Here is a 17,143-nt window from a genome sequence, read left to right as displayed (position 1 = left end):
GGAAATCAGATACACTAATGTGATCTGGAGCTCAAGGCTTCTGAAAGCCAGCAATAAACCTTATTAAGTCACTACATTTCCTTCATTAACAAATAAGCTGCCCATAACTTTATGGATAGCAAATGAAATTGCAAAAACATCTGTACTCAACGGGACATTTCTCAGCCACTGATACGAAGGACACATAATGCAACGTTTGAATGGCCATTGGAAGGCAGCAGATTTATTTCTATCTTAAAAGTAGTTATCACTATTAAGTGCTCACTTCCTGAAAAGCTGCTGACCTACCTCGCAGTGATAACATTCCACATGGTAATCCTTGTCCATGGACACAACCCGAATGGTCTCATCAGACCCCTGCAAGCATTCAAGCGAAAGACTAATTACAAAGGATTGCAGCAGGATCTGACACATGCACTCTGTTGACTGCTTCCTGCAACGATGGGAATGTCGAGGAAATGAATGTGGGCTGCTGGTTAGACACCCCAAATAAATCCTGCCACCTGCAGTTAATTTTACAGTAAAGCTTCATCATTGACTGACTGCAGATATCCTCTAAAATGCAACACCAGAAATGTAAAATTCTCTCTGTTTAACAGTCGCATCTATCTCAAATCACACATTATGGATGCCCCATCCCTGGCAGTGTTCAAGGCCAGCTTGGATGGTGATGGAGCAACCTGCTCTAGTGGAAGGTGTCCCTGCCTGTGGCAGGGGGTTGGAATGGGATGAGCTTTAAGGTCCCTCCTAACCCAAAATTTCCTGTGAATCTATGCATATTGATTTGGTAATTTCAATATATCACATTTCTCAGCATTTTCAATTAGTTTTGCCCAAGATTCATCTCCTCAAAGTATTAAAATGAGTTAGTCCCTGAGGGGTCACACATGTCATTCATGAGTGCCACCAGCATTTATTGACATGAAGGAAGGGTATCCTGGACATAAAACTAGCAGCAGTATAATCCTGCAGGAGATGGAAAAAGCAGCCTGGCCCAGCAAGAGCAAAAGAAAGGTCACATCTCAACAACAGCATAATAGCTCGGGTCAAAAGGTTGCACTTTGGGGGAAGCGATCATCTCTCCCCATCCACAAGTATATTTGCCTTGACACAGGGTCAAGTGTGAAAGAGAACAAGACCTGAGACATGATGCTTCCTCCCTTGAGGGGACATGCATTAAAAGGCTCTCACCTCGGAGGGCAGAATGGGAAGTCCACATGCTGCACATTTTGGGGCTAAAACTCTGGAAAAGCAACGAGAAATTGAAGGCAAGTTATGGATCAGCATAAAAAGAGAGGCTTGTGTGTTGTCAGCGATATGATGAAAAGCTGCAGCTGCAGCTAACTTATCCACAGGAAAGCTTTGCATCCCAAGATCATAAATTCATGTTAGCATTCATTGTAAGCAATGCTTGGCACATGTTGCTCAATCAGGCAAAAAGAGACCTTATCTTTTACACTCAGTGCCAGAAAAAACAACCAACCCTCTGTAAAATTCTTGGCTGCTACTGCGAGATTTGGAAGAGAAAATGAGGAGAAACCGAGCAGGACCCATCCCCAGAGAAACACATCAGAACACAACATCGTATGATAAATAAATAACATTGCAATGCATATCATTTCAGAACAACAGTGGCACATGGAGGCAACTCTCCTCTTGGCCCAACACAGACTAGTTCCAGGAGTTTCCTGGGTAAGACTTAATACTCTGCTTGCTCAGAAAACTGAGCAAAGCAAACCAGAAGGACACTCAAAATGTATGCAGCTCTAATATCATAACTACCAGCAAAGAGCACTGCCTTTTTGTTTTACTGCCTAAATGACAAATGATTTTAAGTGGATTTATCAGCTGTTGAATTTGGAGCTGGATTAAAGTTCTGCTTTGCGGGTTCAGTGGTGATTCTTTACATGCAAACTCAGCCCTTCAACTACTCAAAAAGTAACTCACGTTGATTTCCATAGTCTTACTTTAGAGCAGACTAACTTCTGACATCACTGAACACCTCCTGACCACTGTTCCTCACTGTGTCTGCTTTGCAGAAGGGCAGCTGAAGCCTAGGGGCTAAACGGCTTCCTCAGAGTTACACAGGAGTCAATGGCAGGACAAGAAGAGAAACACCTGGAATTTCTAGGGTCTAACCCTAACTTCAAACTTGTACCTTCTAACCTGGCCCTATTTTACTAATCCACACTTCCTAACTAGCTGAAAAGCTGAATTAGAGGCTTGTTGATAGGAGCATCTCTGCTATTTTGTCCTTACTTGTGGTAATCTCTGACACAGTAGATTTTGTTCTCAGAGTCTACAGTGAATGGCACACCATCCAGACACTCATTACAGACCACGCATCGGAAGCAGCCTGGATGATATGATTTCCCTAGAGCCTGCAGGATCTGCAACAAACCAAGAAACAGGAAAAATGCATGTGAACAGCCAGTAAAGGCGAAAATAAACACACAGCTTTATACCAGGGTGCATGTTCATCAGCAGGGCTGTGTCTCTTTTCAGGCACCTCATCTGTAACATGAGTTAAGAAGGATGGAAAGGGCAGCTGGAATCAGTATATATCACCTGGTTCCAGTGAAATGAATTATTAGCATGGGTAAGAAAACAATTTAGAGTCTCAGTTAAGGCATTTAGCATTGCAAAGGATAGAAGTGATAGATTTTAAAGCAAAGAAAATAATTTCCAAAGCCAACAGGTGGAGAGTATGTAGCAGGATCACAAGGCAAGACATACCTGGCCAACAAAAGGAAATACATCTCTATACTCTCCATGGGAGGCTGAAACAAATACTATTGCTAGGTTTTCATGGTTCCTTAGATATCAAAGAGCTTTGCCTGGCTTCCTAATCTACACAGTCTATGGAAACTGTTAAGATCAACAGCTGCAATTCACCTGCTGGCTTTGGGGCAGAAATTACTACTTGGAATACCATGGCTTATCCGCTGAGTGATGAGCCTTTGGAGTATAAAAGAGCTTTTCCAGTTGTAATGCTTTCCAGGGTAAGCAGGCAAGCAAAGATAATGAAAGATAAGCATTAGACAACCCTGGAGGGCATGCTGTGAGCTGACCACCCAGGAATTCCTCCTTTCTTTGCCTCAGTTGTAGTTTTACACCCCCAGCTACACGATCACAGATTTATCTCCCCCTGAATCACTCAGATCATGGCTGAATGCTGCCCAGTGCTGGCTAAAGAGCAGTGCTGAGCCATGACCCACTCTGTGTACATGTTGAATGGATGGTACCTGTTTTAGGCTAACAAGAACTGCCTGCTTCAGCAGGATGTCCATGCACCCACTGAAGAGTTTGCAAGGACTCATGCAGATATAAACTGAGGTCTGGATCACATATTCTGGGTCAACCCTGTTTCCCAGAGTATCAGCACCCACAAAAACCAAGACAAGACAGTAGCTTTATCCTGAAGGCACATGGGAAGCCAGGTTGACTACAGGAAAGACAGGCTCAGCAGAGCCACACTGATGCCCCACAGCAAGGGAGCACTTTGAAGCAGGAAGCATCGACAGGATCATGCAATACATTGCCCAGGGAAGCCCAAAACGGTATGAAAGAGCCAAAGGCTCTGCTTTTAACATGCACTGAAAACAGGCAGAGCAAAGCCTCTGCACCATACACAGGAGGGTGACAGCTTCACTTCCTTGCAAAGGTCAGCAAAACGATGAGTGAATTTTCTTTCTGCTACCAGTCGCCCACTGGGCAGACTCCCAGATGATAACAGACACTACTGGCTATGAATATATTTTGGCTTTGGTGCATTCTTCCAAAAAGCTGTTAGATTTTTTTTTGTCTCCTAAAGCAATTATCACTTACCATGTCCATTATCAAATGACCACAAATGAAGCATCTGTCAGCTGACTGCTGGAAACCAGAATACTGCAAGGACAAAAATGAATTTCACAAGGGTAGTCGAGCATAAACAACAGCACATTGTAGGTGTTATTTGCATGGCCCTTTCCTGTATTCCATACACAAGCTAAACTTTCCAGTGCTTTTTTCAGTATATGAAAAGCTCTGCATGGGTCCCCAGAAAATAACCTATGGAGACACCAGACTTCCAGTATTCATAAGGAGTATGAATTCCTGCAACTTCCAAGCTCTAAATTTAAGTTTAATTAAGTGTATAAATAAATACCATAAATGCACGTGCAAACAAAGCATTTACTAATAAGACCTACATGCTTATTTGACCATTTGAATCTATAAGCCAGGAGCTTACTTGTGTTTATCATGTATTCACATCACAATATCTATATATATAGGCTCATAAGCCAAATTCTTCCTCTTTTTTCACTGTTATAAGTCTACTGAAGCTTCTCCAAGGTCCATGGTATTGTCCCAGCTCCCTGTTAGGGTAACAATCGAGTCTGGCTCAGAGCAACATGTTGCTGCTGTTGCCGAGGTATAAATGGTACGGAACTGCCTGTCACGTCCACAACATGCACCTTGAACACAACACAACATCTGTCTGAGGTTTTGGTCCTGTCTGAATAGTAGACATGAAAACTGGAAAAATTAAGTATTTTGGATGCATTTAGCCAATCTTTCAATTTTCAGCCTGTGTAACATAGACTGATGAGAGCAAAGATTAACTCTCTCTCACAGAAATCCCTAGACTTACCCAATAAGTAGGCAAAGATGACTTTTCTAAGTTTCAATGAAGGCTTAATCTATCAGGACTCAGGGCTAGAAGGGCATATGGCTTTTTATCATCAAGTCCAGCCTTTACCCCAGCACTGCCAAGGCCACCACTAAACCATGTCACTGAGGGCCTCATCTACACAGGTTTTGGACACTTCCAGGGACATGTGGGCAGTCATCATGGCTGGAGCTGGCCCTGGGCAGGTGGTGGAGCAGAAGGACCAGGTGGGATGCTGGACTAGAGTTGCGTGAAACCCAGGCAAAGCTGAGGCAGAAAGGCTGCATGTCTGCTGGGGAGGCTGAGATGTACCAGCACAAGGGTCAGCTGTGTGCTTACCAGGAAATCTTCTTCACAGAACACCTTCCCATTGACAAAATAAAAAGCTTTTCCCCTCAGCTTTCGACCTGAGGAAAAAAAAAAAACACACAGAAGAGAAAGGTCAGCAGAAAGCAGGGAGAAAATGTGAGCAAAACTGGCTGCTGAGAAGCAAACAACCATGAAGACATTTGAGCATGGCACAGCTGGAGAAGAGCATCCAACCCTAGCATGCTCTTCCCAGCCTCCTCTTCCGCTGGCTGATGAACATGGATGGCTGGACCCAGGCAGCAGCCCCACCTGTGGGCAGGAGGAGGTTGGTTTGCAAACCTGGAGCACCTCCTGGCAGATCATAACACAAAATAACCTGGCAAAAGCAGATGAGGGTACTCACGCTGGAAAACACGCCAGGAGACAAGCAAAGAGGAAAGACAAAGAGGCATGAACTGTGTGATCCATATGTGACATTGTCCCTTAGAATGTCACACCTAGCTGTTCCTCTAGAAGGTGCCAGGTAAGACACTGGAATACCCAACCACCCAGTCTACACACATCAGAGTGCAACACCAGGTACCTCAACATGCTCCTCTGCTCCCCACCAGCACCTTTGTCACTGCAGCTGCCAACAAAACCTGGAAACCATTTAAATGAGTGGGTTTTTTTCAAACCAGAGTGTTGTAACAGAGACAGGATGACAAAGCTGTTCCAAGAAAGAATTCTACATATGGGAAGACTTATATTTGCTGTAGCTTTTGTGTTTATGCCTCACATTCACTGTCTGTTTTCAGTTCACTAACTATGGCAAACGTTTGCTCATGATGCCACCACTTCTTCTGAGTGCTTCCTCTTAGAGGAATGGGGTAGGTTTTGTTTGCTCATAAAAAGCTGCTCTTACCTCTTTGCAGCCCAGCCTCCCTATTCAGCCAGGGGTTTGAATGCAGCCTAGCACTGGAGTGGCTCTGCTTGTGCTGCTTGGTCAAGGAACCCTAAACACACGCCTGGAGGTAGTGCCTGGGAACAGCAGGAGCAGGACCTGCTGCAGGCTGGTTTTGGGACCTGCCAGGCATTGCTGGAAGGAAACAGGAACTGAGACATCAAAAGCTTCCTGCTTGATATGCTACATGTGGCATGTATCATAAAGTGATCATTGACTGCTGGGTGTATAAATGCTAATGGCACACCGGATGGGTCTGGAGGGCACATCTTGGTGCCTCACGGCATGTGCATACCTGGCAGCCTTCAACAAATAACCATGCTGGTTACAAAGCTTTAAGAAAAGGAGAAAGCCAAGTGAAACCATTTCATAAACTACAACCTTTACTGTCTCCTGTGCACACCAGAGGGCACTCCCAGGCTGTGAAACAGCTCCCGCTGCTCCTCGGGCAATGGAGATGCTCCAGAGGAGCTATAAAGCTTTGTCAGTGAATTCAGCCAGACCAACATTCCAGCAGCAGCTCTCAGTGCCCTGCCCAGGGCTCAGCAGCACGGCAGGTGGAGGACGTGGCAGCGTGTTTGTCAAGGAATCAGCTCCAGTTTGCACATGCAGAATGGTTTGCACATTCTGCTGGAGAGGAGAAGGCTCAGGGGGACCCGATCGCTCCCTACAACTGCCTGACAGGAGGTTGTAGTGAGGTGGGGTCGGTCTCTGCTCCCAAGGAACAAGGGACAAGACAAGAGGAAACTGCCTCAAGCTGCACCAGGGCAGGTTTAGATGGAGCTGAGGAACAATTCCTTCCCCAGAGGGTGCTCAGGCATTGGAACAGGCTGCCCAGGGCAGGGCTGGAGTCACCGTCCCTGCAAGTGTTCACACAGCGTGGAGACGAGGCCTCAGTGCCATGGGTTAGTGGTGGCCTTGGCAGTGCTGGGGAACAGTTGGATTAGATGAGCTTAAAGCTCTTTTCCAACCTCACTTATTCTGACTCTTATGCAGGAGCTTCTTGTCAATTTAAAGCCATTCTCCTTGTCATGTCCCTACATTCCCTTGTATAAAGTCCCCCTCCTGTGTACATGCCCATGCACAGGTTAGCCTGGCACGCTCACCACCAGTTGCAGAGTCTCAGTTTCTGAGAGGGGAAGGAGAGGCGTGGGGATATGTGGGACTTGCAGCACCCTTGTCAATGGTAGTCATAAGTGAGTTAACAACTAGTCTAATGCAGCATGAAGTCCCCCAAAAATCTCCTGCTGATTTAAATTGGGATTTGGCTCCTAAAAATGAAAACCAAAACCCATTTGACATTGATTTTAAATGACATGGTAGTGTGGGCTCCTTTTTAGTGCAACAGTGACTTTCCACCTGGATGCAATGTCTCTCCTTACAGACAAGCCTGCAGTGGTGATGAAAAACGTACACACAGAGCTACACAATGAGGAGATGCTTCCTTGGACGAAGGCCCTGGCTGGTGCATGAGCAGAAGGGAAGCCGTTCCAGCAGGAGGGAAGAGGTTTGGATCACTGCCACCACGGTTATTCTTGCGCCGTGACAAAAAAAGCATTTACCAGCCATTCTGCACCCAGTGTATTTTTAACCCCATGACATTAGCAGGTTAAGACTGATGGCAACAGCCCTTCAGAGAAGCTGTGCTCTGTCTGGGCTACTCGTTCAGTCGAGTTATAAACCCCTTTATAAAGGGTTCATAACTTGGCTGTCGGTGTAATATGGGCCCATGAACAAGAGGTGCTGATACCAACAGCACTTTGAGGTAAGGGGGGGATGATTTCATTATTTTTTGGGGGAAGAGGTGGTCATTTTGACTATGTTTTTGCTCTTCTCCATGAATCCCTCTGAGCCCCTGGCAGAAGTGAAGAGAAAATGTGCCAAAACCACCACGAGTCATGAGCTGCCCTGCAGCCACCATGGGAGTGGTGCATGCAAACAGACTCTGCAGCTCTCAGCCTCTCCCTGCCACATCAGGATGGACTTCTGCAGCATCCCTTTGAGGTGAGGAAGCATCTCCTTATTGTGCACGTGGGAAAGCAAGATGCAGGAAAAGCTCACTTCCCCGGGCTGCACTGGGGACTGTCCCGGTGGAGATGGGAAATGCACGGTCTGGCTGCAGCCACACGAGTAAAACAAACAGCACTGGGACTGCCCCACAGTGCAGAGCAGGGGTCAGCAGATCTGTCCCTGTGCTGAGCTTCCTGCTACGGCACAGTGCCTTAAGTTAAACAAGTCCCTCTCAAAGTGGTACTTGTCACTGTGCGCCTGCAGAGGCTGGCACAGGTTTAGCCTCAGCGCATAGATGCTGTTGTAATTACACCAAAAGGAATGTAAATGGCCTAGAAGGAATCACATATTCATCACTGCCTACTTTAAATATGCATTACTTTAATACATGCATCCCACTGACTACAGAGTCAATCTCCTTTGATAAACCCAGGGACATTCATGCATGGCTTGCTGCTTTCAGGATCGATTGCTCTTAAGCTGCTGGCTCCTGACCATATTTTGCTTTCACTCCATCCTGAATTTAGCTAATGTCTCACCTGGAAAAATTCAAACAATTAAAATTCTTTGGCATTTCAGCCCTACCATCTTTACCTGCTGTGACAATCCCTGGGTCCTCTCCCATAAGCCCCCAGCTTTTATGTACTGCTCATCCCTCACACGTCTGTCTGATCTATTTAGCTGTGGGACATTCTGGATGACCTCAAGGTCCTTTCAGCACCAGTTTCAGAGTATTTTGAGCTTAGTCACTAGCGCCTTCATGCTAGAATAAACACACTTTGCCTAGCAGCTGAAAATAGGCATACCGTCAGGCTGCACTCCCAGGATGCTGGTGCTTTTGTCCATCATTCTCTCAAACGACAGCTCTCTTCTTTTGAAGTTCACAAAGAGAGGGACTTGCAACAGCCCAAGGAAAATGCTGGGAGATGAATCATTTACTTGCTGGGGAGCTGGACCCAACTTTGTCTTTTGAAGTTGCTTTTCCATTATTTATTAAAAGGACAAAGGGGTCACAAACCCATGTTCGAAGACAGGAGACTGCTCTCAATGCATACAATGGTACAGGGTCATGTCTAGATCCCAGTGCTCTATGGGTATGCATGACCAGGGCCCTGCATTGCTGGGCAGGCAGTGTGGACCTCACTTATTACTCCTCTAAGTACTTTGGGGCTTTCTATGTTGTCTGCACAGCAGATGGGTGAGAATCCCTGCAGCCTGGCAGCAGCTCCTGGGTCCCTTCCACGCTGACAGCCCTGTGCCCCTGTCACCACAAAAATCAGGCCCTCTTGGACAGCCACGGCTGTAAGATAAATTCGGGCATGTGGTTACTAATGGCAGGTTAAAAACAAAAGTATTTCAGTTCCAGATTCACTGGATGTAACCTCCTGACACACTAATTGGACAGCAGGTAGAAACTCCATCTAGCTTTTAAGAATCCCAGACTGGTTTGTGTTAGAAGGGACTTTAAAGCCCATCCAGTTCCAACCCCCTGCCACAGGCAGGAACAGCTTCCACTAGAGCAGGTTGCTCCAAGCCCCATCCAACCTGGCCTTGAACTTTTGGAGTCCCTTGTGGATACTTTGCTGACAGGCTGTATGGTGTCCCACCATGCACGACAGACTAGGTCAAGCATCAAAACCCTGCCATCTGTCCCACTTCTGTCGGCCACCATTCAAACTGGATGCAGCACTAAGACTAGCATGGAAGTGTCAGTGTTTCCCACCTGCCCTGGGGGCTGCATGAAAGGGTCACTCTGGTGCCTGCACATCCTTCAAACAGGCAAATTCAGCCTGTGATCAACTCACAGACACTCCAGGTCAGACTAAATCTTGGTGAAACCATGGGCAGGTAGACAGGATATCTCCTAGAATAAACTGTGCTAAGACACATTAGCTCCATTATCATGGAAGATGTTCAGTCTGTTTTCACATTTACAATACCAGCTGTATTGTACGAGTGAATAAAATGCCCTCTATGCTCTCACCACACATTTGAGGTAGTAAAACCAAAACCCTCTCTGCATCACTCCAAGGACAGCTGCCCTGCTCCCCAAAATGCATCAAACCAAGGTAGCCACTGGAGCTGTCCCTCCACGCCATCATCCACCAACTGGCACTGAAACAGAGGCTCATGGGGGAGAAGGATAGGGAAGCAATCTCTGTCCTCAGTGAATGAAACTGCATCAAAACTATACCAGAGAGCAGTTCTTAAATTTCTCTAGGTGTGGAAGAGGCCTCAGTGCTTACTGAGCTACTAAGAAAAATATCATTAAACATTATAATAAGACCTGATCGCTCCCTACAACTGCCTGACAGGAGGTTGTAGTGAGGTGGGGTCGGTCTCTGCTCCCAAGGAACAAGGGACAGGACAAGAGGAAACGGCCTCAAGCTGCACCAGGGCAGGTTTAGATGGAGCGGAGGAACAATTCCTTCCCCAGAGGGTGCTCAGGCATTGGAACAGGCTGCCCAGGGCAGGGCTGCAGTCACCGTCCCTGCAAGTGTTCACACAGCGTGGAGACGAGGCCTCAGTGCCATGGGTTAGTGGTGGCCTTGGCAGTGCTGGGAATGGTTGGACTGGGTGAGCTTAAAGGGCTTTTCCAACCTGGTTGATTCTATGATAAGAAATCCCCTAAAATCTTTACAGCACAATTAATCCTATACCTGTTCTTACCAAAATGCAGTACTCTGAAGTGACATTATGAAATAAAAAGACCAGAAAGACTGGAAACTTATTCCATTAAAGGTTTCAACATTTTTCCTCACACTGTCCTAATGATTTCAGACTTTCAGCCAGCAATGGAACACTTGCAATCAACTCAAACCACTAAAATGCTGGTAAAGCCCTGACTGCACCTCCTGTTGGGTGCTCTGAACACTTGCACCCTTTCAGCTGGGATATCTGCTGAGGACAAATGGACCAGGCCAAAGCCCCTCCAGCTCAGACCCCAAAGCACTGAAATCTGGCTGGGAGAGGAACAAGTACTGTCATCCTCCTGTGAGAGCTGCCCTGGCATTTCTCATCTATGGCAAGCACTTCTTGTGCCAAACAGTGATTTCTCACCAGCAAGCTGAGAGACTGAAAACAAAAAGTCAGCAAGAACAAAGCAGCAATTTAGACTGGAGCAGAAAAATGCACTGATGCCTTCCCTGCCTCCCAAGCTGTAAAGTCAGACACATCTGAATCCCTTCTGACATTACTTTTGCTAAAAATTCTATACATAGTTTACTACACAGACTCTGGTATGATAACTCTATTGAGGGATGCTGAGTGCAATGCTATGCACTCCCCAGTTTGAAGATGCACATTTCTCATGTGTGTTGATCGGTGTCATGGGTTTATATCCAATTACAAGCAGTAAATGCTGCCTCCACTAGAAGAGTTGGCAGCTTCTTCATCTCAAGATAAACATATGCATACATGTGCCACAGGGAAATACACACGGCAAGGCTGGCTGTCCTGCAGCCTGGCATAAAGTCACAGAAAAAGGTGACTTTCTACTTGTAGAGTTATGTAGTGGTGCCAATAAAAACCATGTTCCTGGGGTTATATACCAATACAGGACATACTTACTCAACATAATTAGCCCAAAGACACCAAGAGCTGCACTGCTTTAAGTAGTCATGCTTTATAATCACTGCAGCCAGACTACTTAGCTCAAGCAGGGGACTATGCTCCCGGATAATACTGCTTTGATAGTTTAGCTACTTCATTTAGTAAATGACACACAACTATGTTGTGAAATAGTACATAAAATACATATACATACCCAGAGGGTGGCAAGGAACAGCCAACTGCCGTGTGATTTCAAGCTCTGCCATTGTCACAGCAGCCTTGTTAGCCTTACACAGCCATCAGCATTCAGCTGAGCTTACAAAAACCAGAAAAGAGAAAGTAATGCAGTGATGTTGCCATGTTAAAGGTCAAATTCTGTAGCCTGGCAAGCATGCAAGCTTTCCACCTCTTTGCAAGATGGGTGCAAAATCTGCTCCTCGCTTTGGCTCTTCTGCTGTAGCTCAACATTGAGCCTCCTTCAAACTACCTTGGAAACAGTTCTTTCTTTCTGACTTCCTTCCTCGCCTACTGATTTCCTTCACAGTCATCTCGGACACTTCCCTTGCACTTTTTTAGCTTTCAGATTTCCTCTGAGGATCAAGTGGCTCAAATACAAGATCCTTATGCTTTGAATTATGCTGCTAGCAGAGCTGAAAAGGTCTGTTTTCCAGGCAACCTGCAGCCGTTGGATATAAGCCTGGCTGAATACACTAAACCACAACAGGTTAGAGTAATATCATCTAGTTATATCTTTTATAAGACCTCCTTACTCGCCAAGTAACAAACATCAGCATGAGGAAACACCTACATCTTTTGTGTTCTGAGGAGCTATTAATAGAATCACAGCATCATTAGGGTTGGAAGGGACGCCCAACTGCAATGGTTAATGAGTAACAAAACCATTTGACAACTACCACCGTTTGTCCAACAAACTGAAAAGCAAAAGGAAAGAAAGCCAAGACAGAAACAGACACCTTGCGCTTGCAGGAAACAGTTGTATGAGTTTCGAGGAGTTTCTTTTTTAACCTACTTTCATGGCCCTCCTGTAAAGCAAATATAATTTATTACTAATCCTGCAGAAAGAGGTTTTTTCCTCCCTCCCTCTCCAGAAAGCTGCCTTGTTTATGTCTCTGCCCTGTAACAAACAAGAAGATAAATGAGACATTTATGCCAAAGTAATCATTCTAAATCTGTTGTTCTGACCTCTAAGCCAAATTTTCTGCATTACGTGCCAGTGGCTCAGATAAAACAGTACATTTTTTCCCCTGACAACAGAACCCTGTAACCTAGCATAGCCCTGCTCAACAAACTGCTCTATCACCAAACATACGTATATCGGTGTAGGAAATCTGGCTCTATGAGGTATCATCCCTCACACACACACTCCTTAGACCCTCTCAGTTTGCTGTACCAGGGAAACCAGTGCACATTTGGCCACAAGTCCAACTATGAGCAACATTAGAAATCCTCACTAAAATGAAACCAGCAGGACAGAGGATATAAATATCTGGAGAACAATATGCTTTACCTTAATAGGTAATTTTGCCTATTTTACTTATTGGGGAATATTCAATGTTCCACCAGAGCAGAAATTTTAGGACTGAAATCATGAGCAACCTTGACTTCTCAAAGACAAGTTTGTACTGGATGGTGTCCAAGCTGAACTCCACTTGACCTTAAAAGCGCTACTTACTTTTCAGCTACAAACCAGTGTTTCCACACAGGCTGCTCAAGACATGCTCTGCAGCTAGACACACACCACCACCCAGACAAATGTTTGCTTTTCTGTCAGATAAAATGGTCTCATCATATTTACTGCAGCTCCAGGGATGACAGAAAGCCTGCAGAGAGGCATGCTCCCTCTCTGGGTGACAGCAGCATTTTCACTAGCCTTTTGTACTTGGTTTTCTTCTTTCCATTTGAAACCCTTTGCCCCAGGATGTCATCTCAGCACATTTCTCAGTTACAGCCTGGGTACGAGAGAAGATGGGCTTCACTTTGCTAAACTTGGCTTATTTCCATCTTTCTAAGTCTTCAGCTGGCACCCACACCCTTCTTGTCTTGCATTGGAAACCTTTGGAAAGGGTTGCTTTTTAGAATAAGCAACAAATAGCTATTCTATCAGCCCTCACCAACCCAACTCATCAGAAATAGGATCAAGCTGTTTTTTAACCAGACCATGAGAAGTAACCACTGATTACCTCTGCAACTGCAGGTACCTCTCTAGCGCTGGTCTCCAAATGAAGATGGTAAAATCCATTCTAAAAGGAGGATCTGAAGTGTTTCCTTCTAAAGCACCAGTTGCACAGTAGTAATTTTAGACATTTAACTCAGCTTGAACCTGCTGCTGGATTATTTTTAACAGGAGCTTTGTGTGCAAGGGCAGTTCAGAGGCTGCCCAGCCATGGAGGGCAAGAGGTCCCCGAAGCAAAGCCCTGGCTGCAGTCAGGAATCCTCTCTGCAGGAGAGGATTTTGGATTCATATATGAGAGGACAAAAGAGTGAGCTGCTGACTTCTGAGCCTTTAGGAAAGTGCTACCACATGCAAATATCACCTTTTCAGTTTTCCCCTCTTTGATCAGATGGCAGTGAAACGCCCTACTGAAAACATAGGTGAGGCAAGGCAGCTGGTGCTGGACAGCTGGGAAATGACCAGAGTTCAAGGTTCAGCTATTATTAAAAAGCATACACATCTTTCTATATTTATTCCCACTTTACAGCTCCAAATAAAACACATGCAGTCCTGATGAGCTTACAACTCTAAATACAACATAGGAGAAAAACCATAAGACTTAGGTGGGAAAACCAAATAGACAAGCACCACAAGGATTGTTATTACCTTTTCTGATGCCACATATACAGCTAAACTTCTAAAAATATCCTACTAGCCCTAGAGTTAAAAAAATGCTCCCCATACCAGAAGGCAGATGGATGGCACAATCCAAAGTACCTTTTCTACATGCCTTGCAGGAATCACAGAATCAACCAGGTTGGAAAAGCCCTTTAAGCTCACCCAGTCCAACCGTTCCCAGCACTCCAAGGCCACCACTAACCCATGGCACTGAGGCCTCGTCTCCACGCTGTGTGAACACTTGCAGGGACGGTGACTGCAGCCCTGCCCTGGGCAGCCTGTTCCAGTGCCTGAGCACCCTCTGGGGAAGGAATTGTTCCTCCGCTCCATCTAAACCTCCCCTGGTGCAGCTTGAGGCCGTTTCCTCTTGTCCTGTCCCTTGTTCCTTGGGAGCAGAGACTGACCCCACCTCACTACAACCTCCTGTCAGGCAGTTGTAGGGAGCGATAAGGTCTCCCTGAGCCTTCTCTTCTCCACACTGAACCCCCCAGGTCCCTCAGCCATTCCCCATCACAGTTGTGCTCCAGGCCCTGCATCAGCTCCGTTGCCCTTCTCTGGCCCCGCTCCAGCACCTCAATGTCCCTCTTGTAGTGAGAGGCAAGAACTGAACACAGGGTTCAAGGTGCAGCCTCACCAGTGCCCAGCACAGGGGGACAATCACTGCCCTGGCCCTGCTGGCTACACTATTTCTGATACAGGCCAGGATGCTGTTGGCCTTCAAATCCATTCAAAACCAAACAAATAAACCACCTCCTTTTCTCCCCCCTCCTCTGTATGCCAGAAAAATGTCAAGCCAAAGCAGCAGTGGCAGTCCAGACAGGGGATACTCACTGCATGCTCCGCAGGTGAAGCAGGCATCGTGGTAGAGGTTGCCCATGGCCTGGCAAGCCTGGTTTGCTCCATACACCCCCTTGGTGCACTTCACGCAGGTGCCTGGAACAGAAAGAGGGAGACAGAGGTCAGAAGCAGGACCTTGTGGGGTGGCTGGGTCACTGATGGATGGCCACACCTCTAATTCAGTATGGTGGCTCCGCAGCTTGGGACCAGGGGGCTCACTGAAGCCCCAAGATGTAGGTAACATTGGTGTCACCACTTTGAAAGATGCTGTTAAGAGTGGTCATGACAGCCATCAAGAACAGCCCTGACTGGCCACAGTGACATCTCCTTCCTTCTCCCATCCTTCCCTACAACCTTTATACACATTTAAAGCCACTTAAGGATCCTCCCAAAAGCCTGGGTGGTAGTAAATGGTGCTCAGGGCTCTTCACAGACCAAGTGTTTCTGCTACTTATTGCATAAAATAAGCTTGTTGGTTGCAATTGGTATGAGGAAAACACACCACCTATTCCCTTTAAATCTTCATGATTTCACACCCTGGTCACATCTGCTGAAGGCCCTAAGGACTTCCCAATGAAACAGAGCTGGGCTACCCGACACTTGCCTCTCTTCCCTCTGTCAAACACATCTGAACAGAGACTGCATGTAGGCGCTACCTACAGACCATGCATCCTGTCCAGATGTCTCTCTTGCAGGACAAGGCAAGCAGGAGACCAGTTTTGAGGAGAGAATACTTGCTGCTGATGGCAGCTGAGGGGGTGACCCTCAGGCAGCCCATGGGGCAAAGGAGAGACAGGGGAAGAACACACATTCAATTTATGGCTACACACTGTTGAAAGGGCAAGTCCAACCTGCTCCTCACACCCAGGCTTTCCAGCCACCACCATCACCTACAGACCAGGGTCAGCTCTGGAGCTCCAGAGGAGGCAGAAGATGACCACACTCAGCTGTTCAGCTCAGTGTCTTGCCAGCACAACCAAGCACATTTCCACCAGCACCCGCCCTGGTGGGGCTCCGACTGGCAACAGGGAAGATGCACAGTGGTGGTGGTGGGGAGGCTGCGCAGGGAGAAGACTTCAGCACTGCAGGTTCACAAAGGGTGTTGTGTGTTCACCTGGGGCTTCTCAAATCTCACCACATTTCCACATAACACTCTTCAGATAACAGTAACAAGTGACAGCTGAGTTTCATGCCCTTGACAGCATCCACTAGCAGGACCTACTCCCTTCACCTTACAGGAAGAAATGCAGCAAGGCTGCCCAAAACCACTATTAGTATCCAGGGAGGGAAAGTCCTTGTCCGAGGAGAAGGACACATCAAGGCAGTTTACTTACTCCAGGCATTACCCTATGATTGTGACAGACCAGTTTTAAAGCAGCATCACCCTTTAGCTACTTCTAAATGAGCAGCTTCAATCTGTGTTTAAGCAAATAACCCTGGATCTACCCAAACGCGGTAGGACAAATGGAAGATGAGCTTCTGCCTTTGATCTATGACAACCCTGTGGATGTGACTTCACCTCCTGGTCTCTCCTTCCACTGCTTCTCAGTCCCAATCTCCCCAGATCCCAAAACTCCCTGGGTCAGGGACGGTTGGTGACATCTCGCTCCTACTGGCCCAGGAAGAGGTACAGCATCATCTTGCTGGAGATCCTTAGTCATGCTGTGGTTAACAAAACTTCACTTCTCTCAGGGCACCACAAGCTCTGGAGTAATTGGAAAGGTCTGGTCAAAGTTAGGAAGAAACCCCGCCACCTACTCACGACAGCGCTCAAAAGTAACTCCCAACCCCAGCAGTACCATGCTGGCACTCCCAGGGTGCTTAAAAAACTCTTCCTGCAGCTTATAGCTACAGCAGTCAGTTTTCACATTACAGGGATAAAAACACTTGGGAGCCCTTTGCAATCGCACACACAGAGCTGCTGAAAAGCAGATACTTCATTTTCCCACAGCAGACCTGGCTTTCTGTGCTGCAGCTGCCTGCACGC

At 46.6% G+C, this 17,143-nt stretch overlaps 1 protein-coding gene across 2 annotated transcripts in view; it reads right to left on the bottom strand.

Annotated features, from left to right (window-relative positions):
• The window catches only part of LIMD1 (LIM domain containing 1), a 32,789-nt gene that overhangs the window by 6,555 nt on the left and 9,091 nt on the right, over nt 1-17,143 (bottom strand). For both annotated transcript variants that reach the window (XR_009966059.1, XM_062625314.1), the window contains exons 2-7: nt 15,151-15,252; nt 4,994-5,061; nt 3,829-3,891; nt 2,260-2,390; nt 1,192-1,243; nt 289-357 (exon numbers count right to left, since the gene is read on the bottom strand). Coding sequence is in view for 1 of the 2 variants with exons in the window: in XM_062625314.1 (XP_062481298.1) it covers nt 289-357; nt 1,192-1,243; nt 2,260-2,390; nt 3,829-3,891; nt 4,994-5,061; nt 15,151-15,252 (485 nt within the window). In the remaining variant the exon portion in view is untranslated. The remainder of the gene's footprint in view (nt 1-288; nt 358-1,191; nt 1,244-2,259; nt 2,391-3,828; nt 3,892-4,993; nt 5,062-15,150; nt 15,253-17,143) is intronic.

Source organism: Pezoporus occidentalis, unplaced genomic scaffold, assembly GCF_034315485.1.
Source record: "Pezoporus occidentalis ecotype Australia unplaced genomic scaffold, CSIRO_AGI_Poc_V1 ctg28, whole genome shotgun sequence".
In the NCBI taxonomy this organism is placed as follows: domain Eukaryota; kingdom Metazoa; phylum Chordata; class Aves; order Psittaciformes; family Psittacidae; genus Pezoporus; species Pezoporus occidentalis.
The sequence above is the reverse complement of the archived record's forward strand: the minus strand, read 5'-3'. Positions and strand labels throughout refer to the sequence as shown.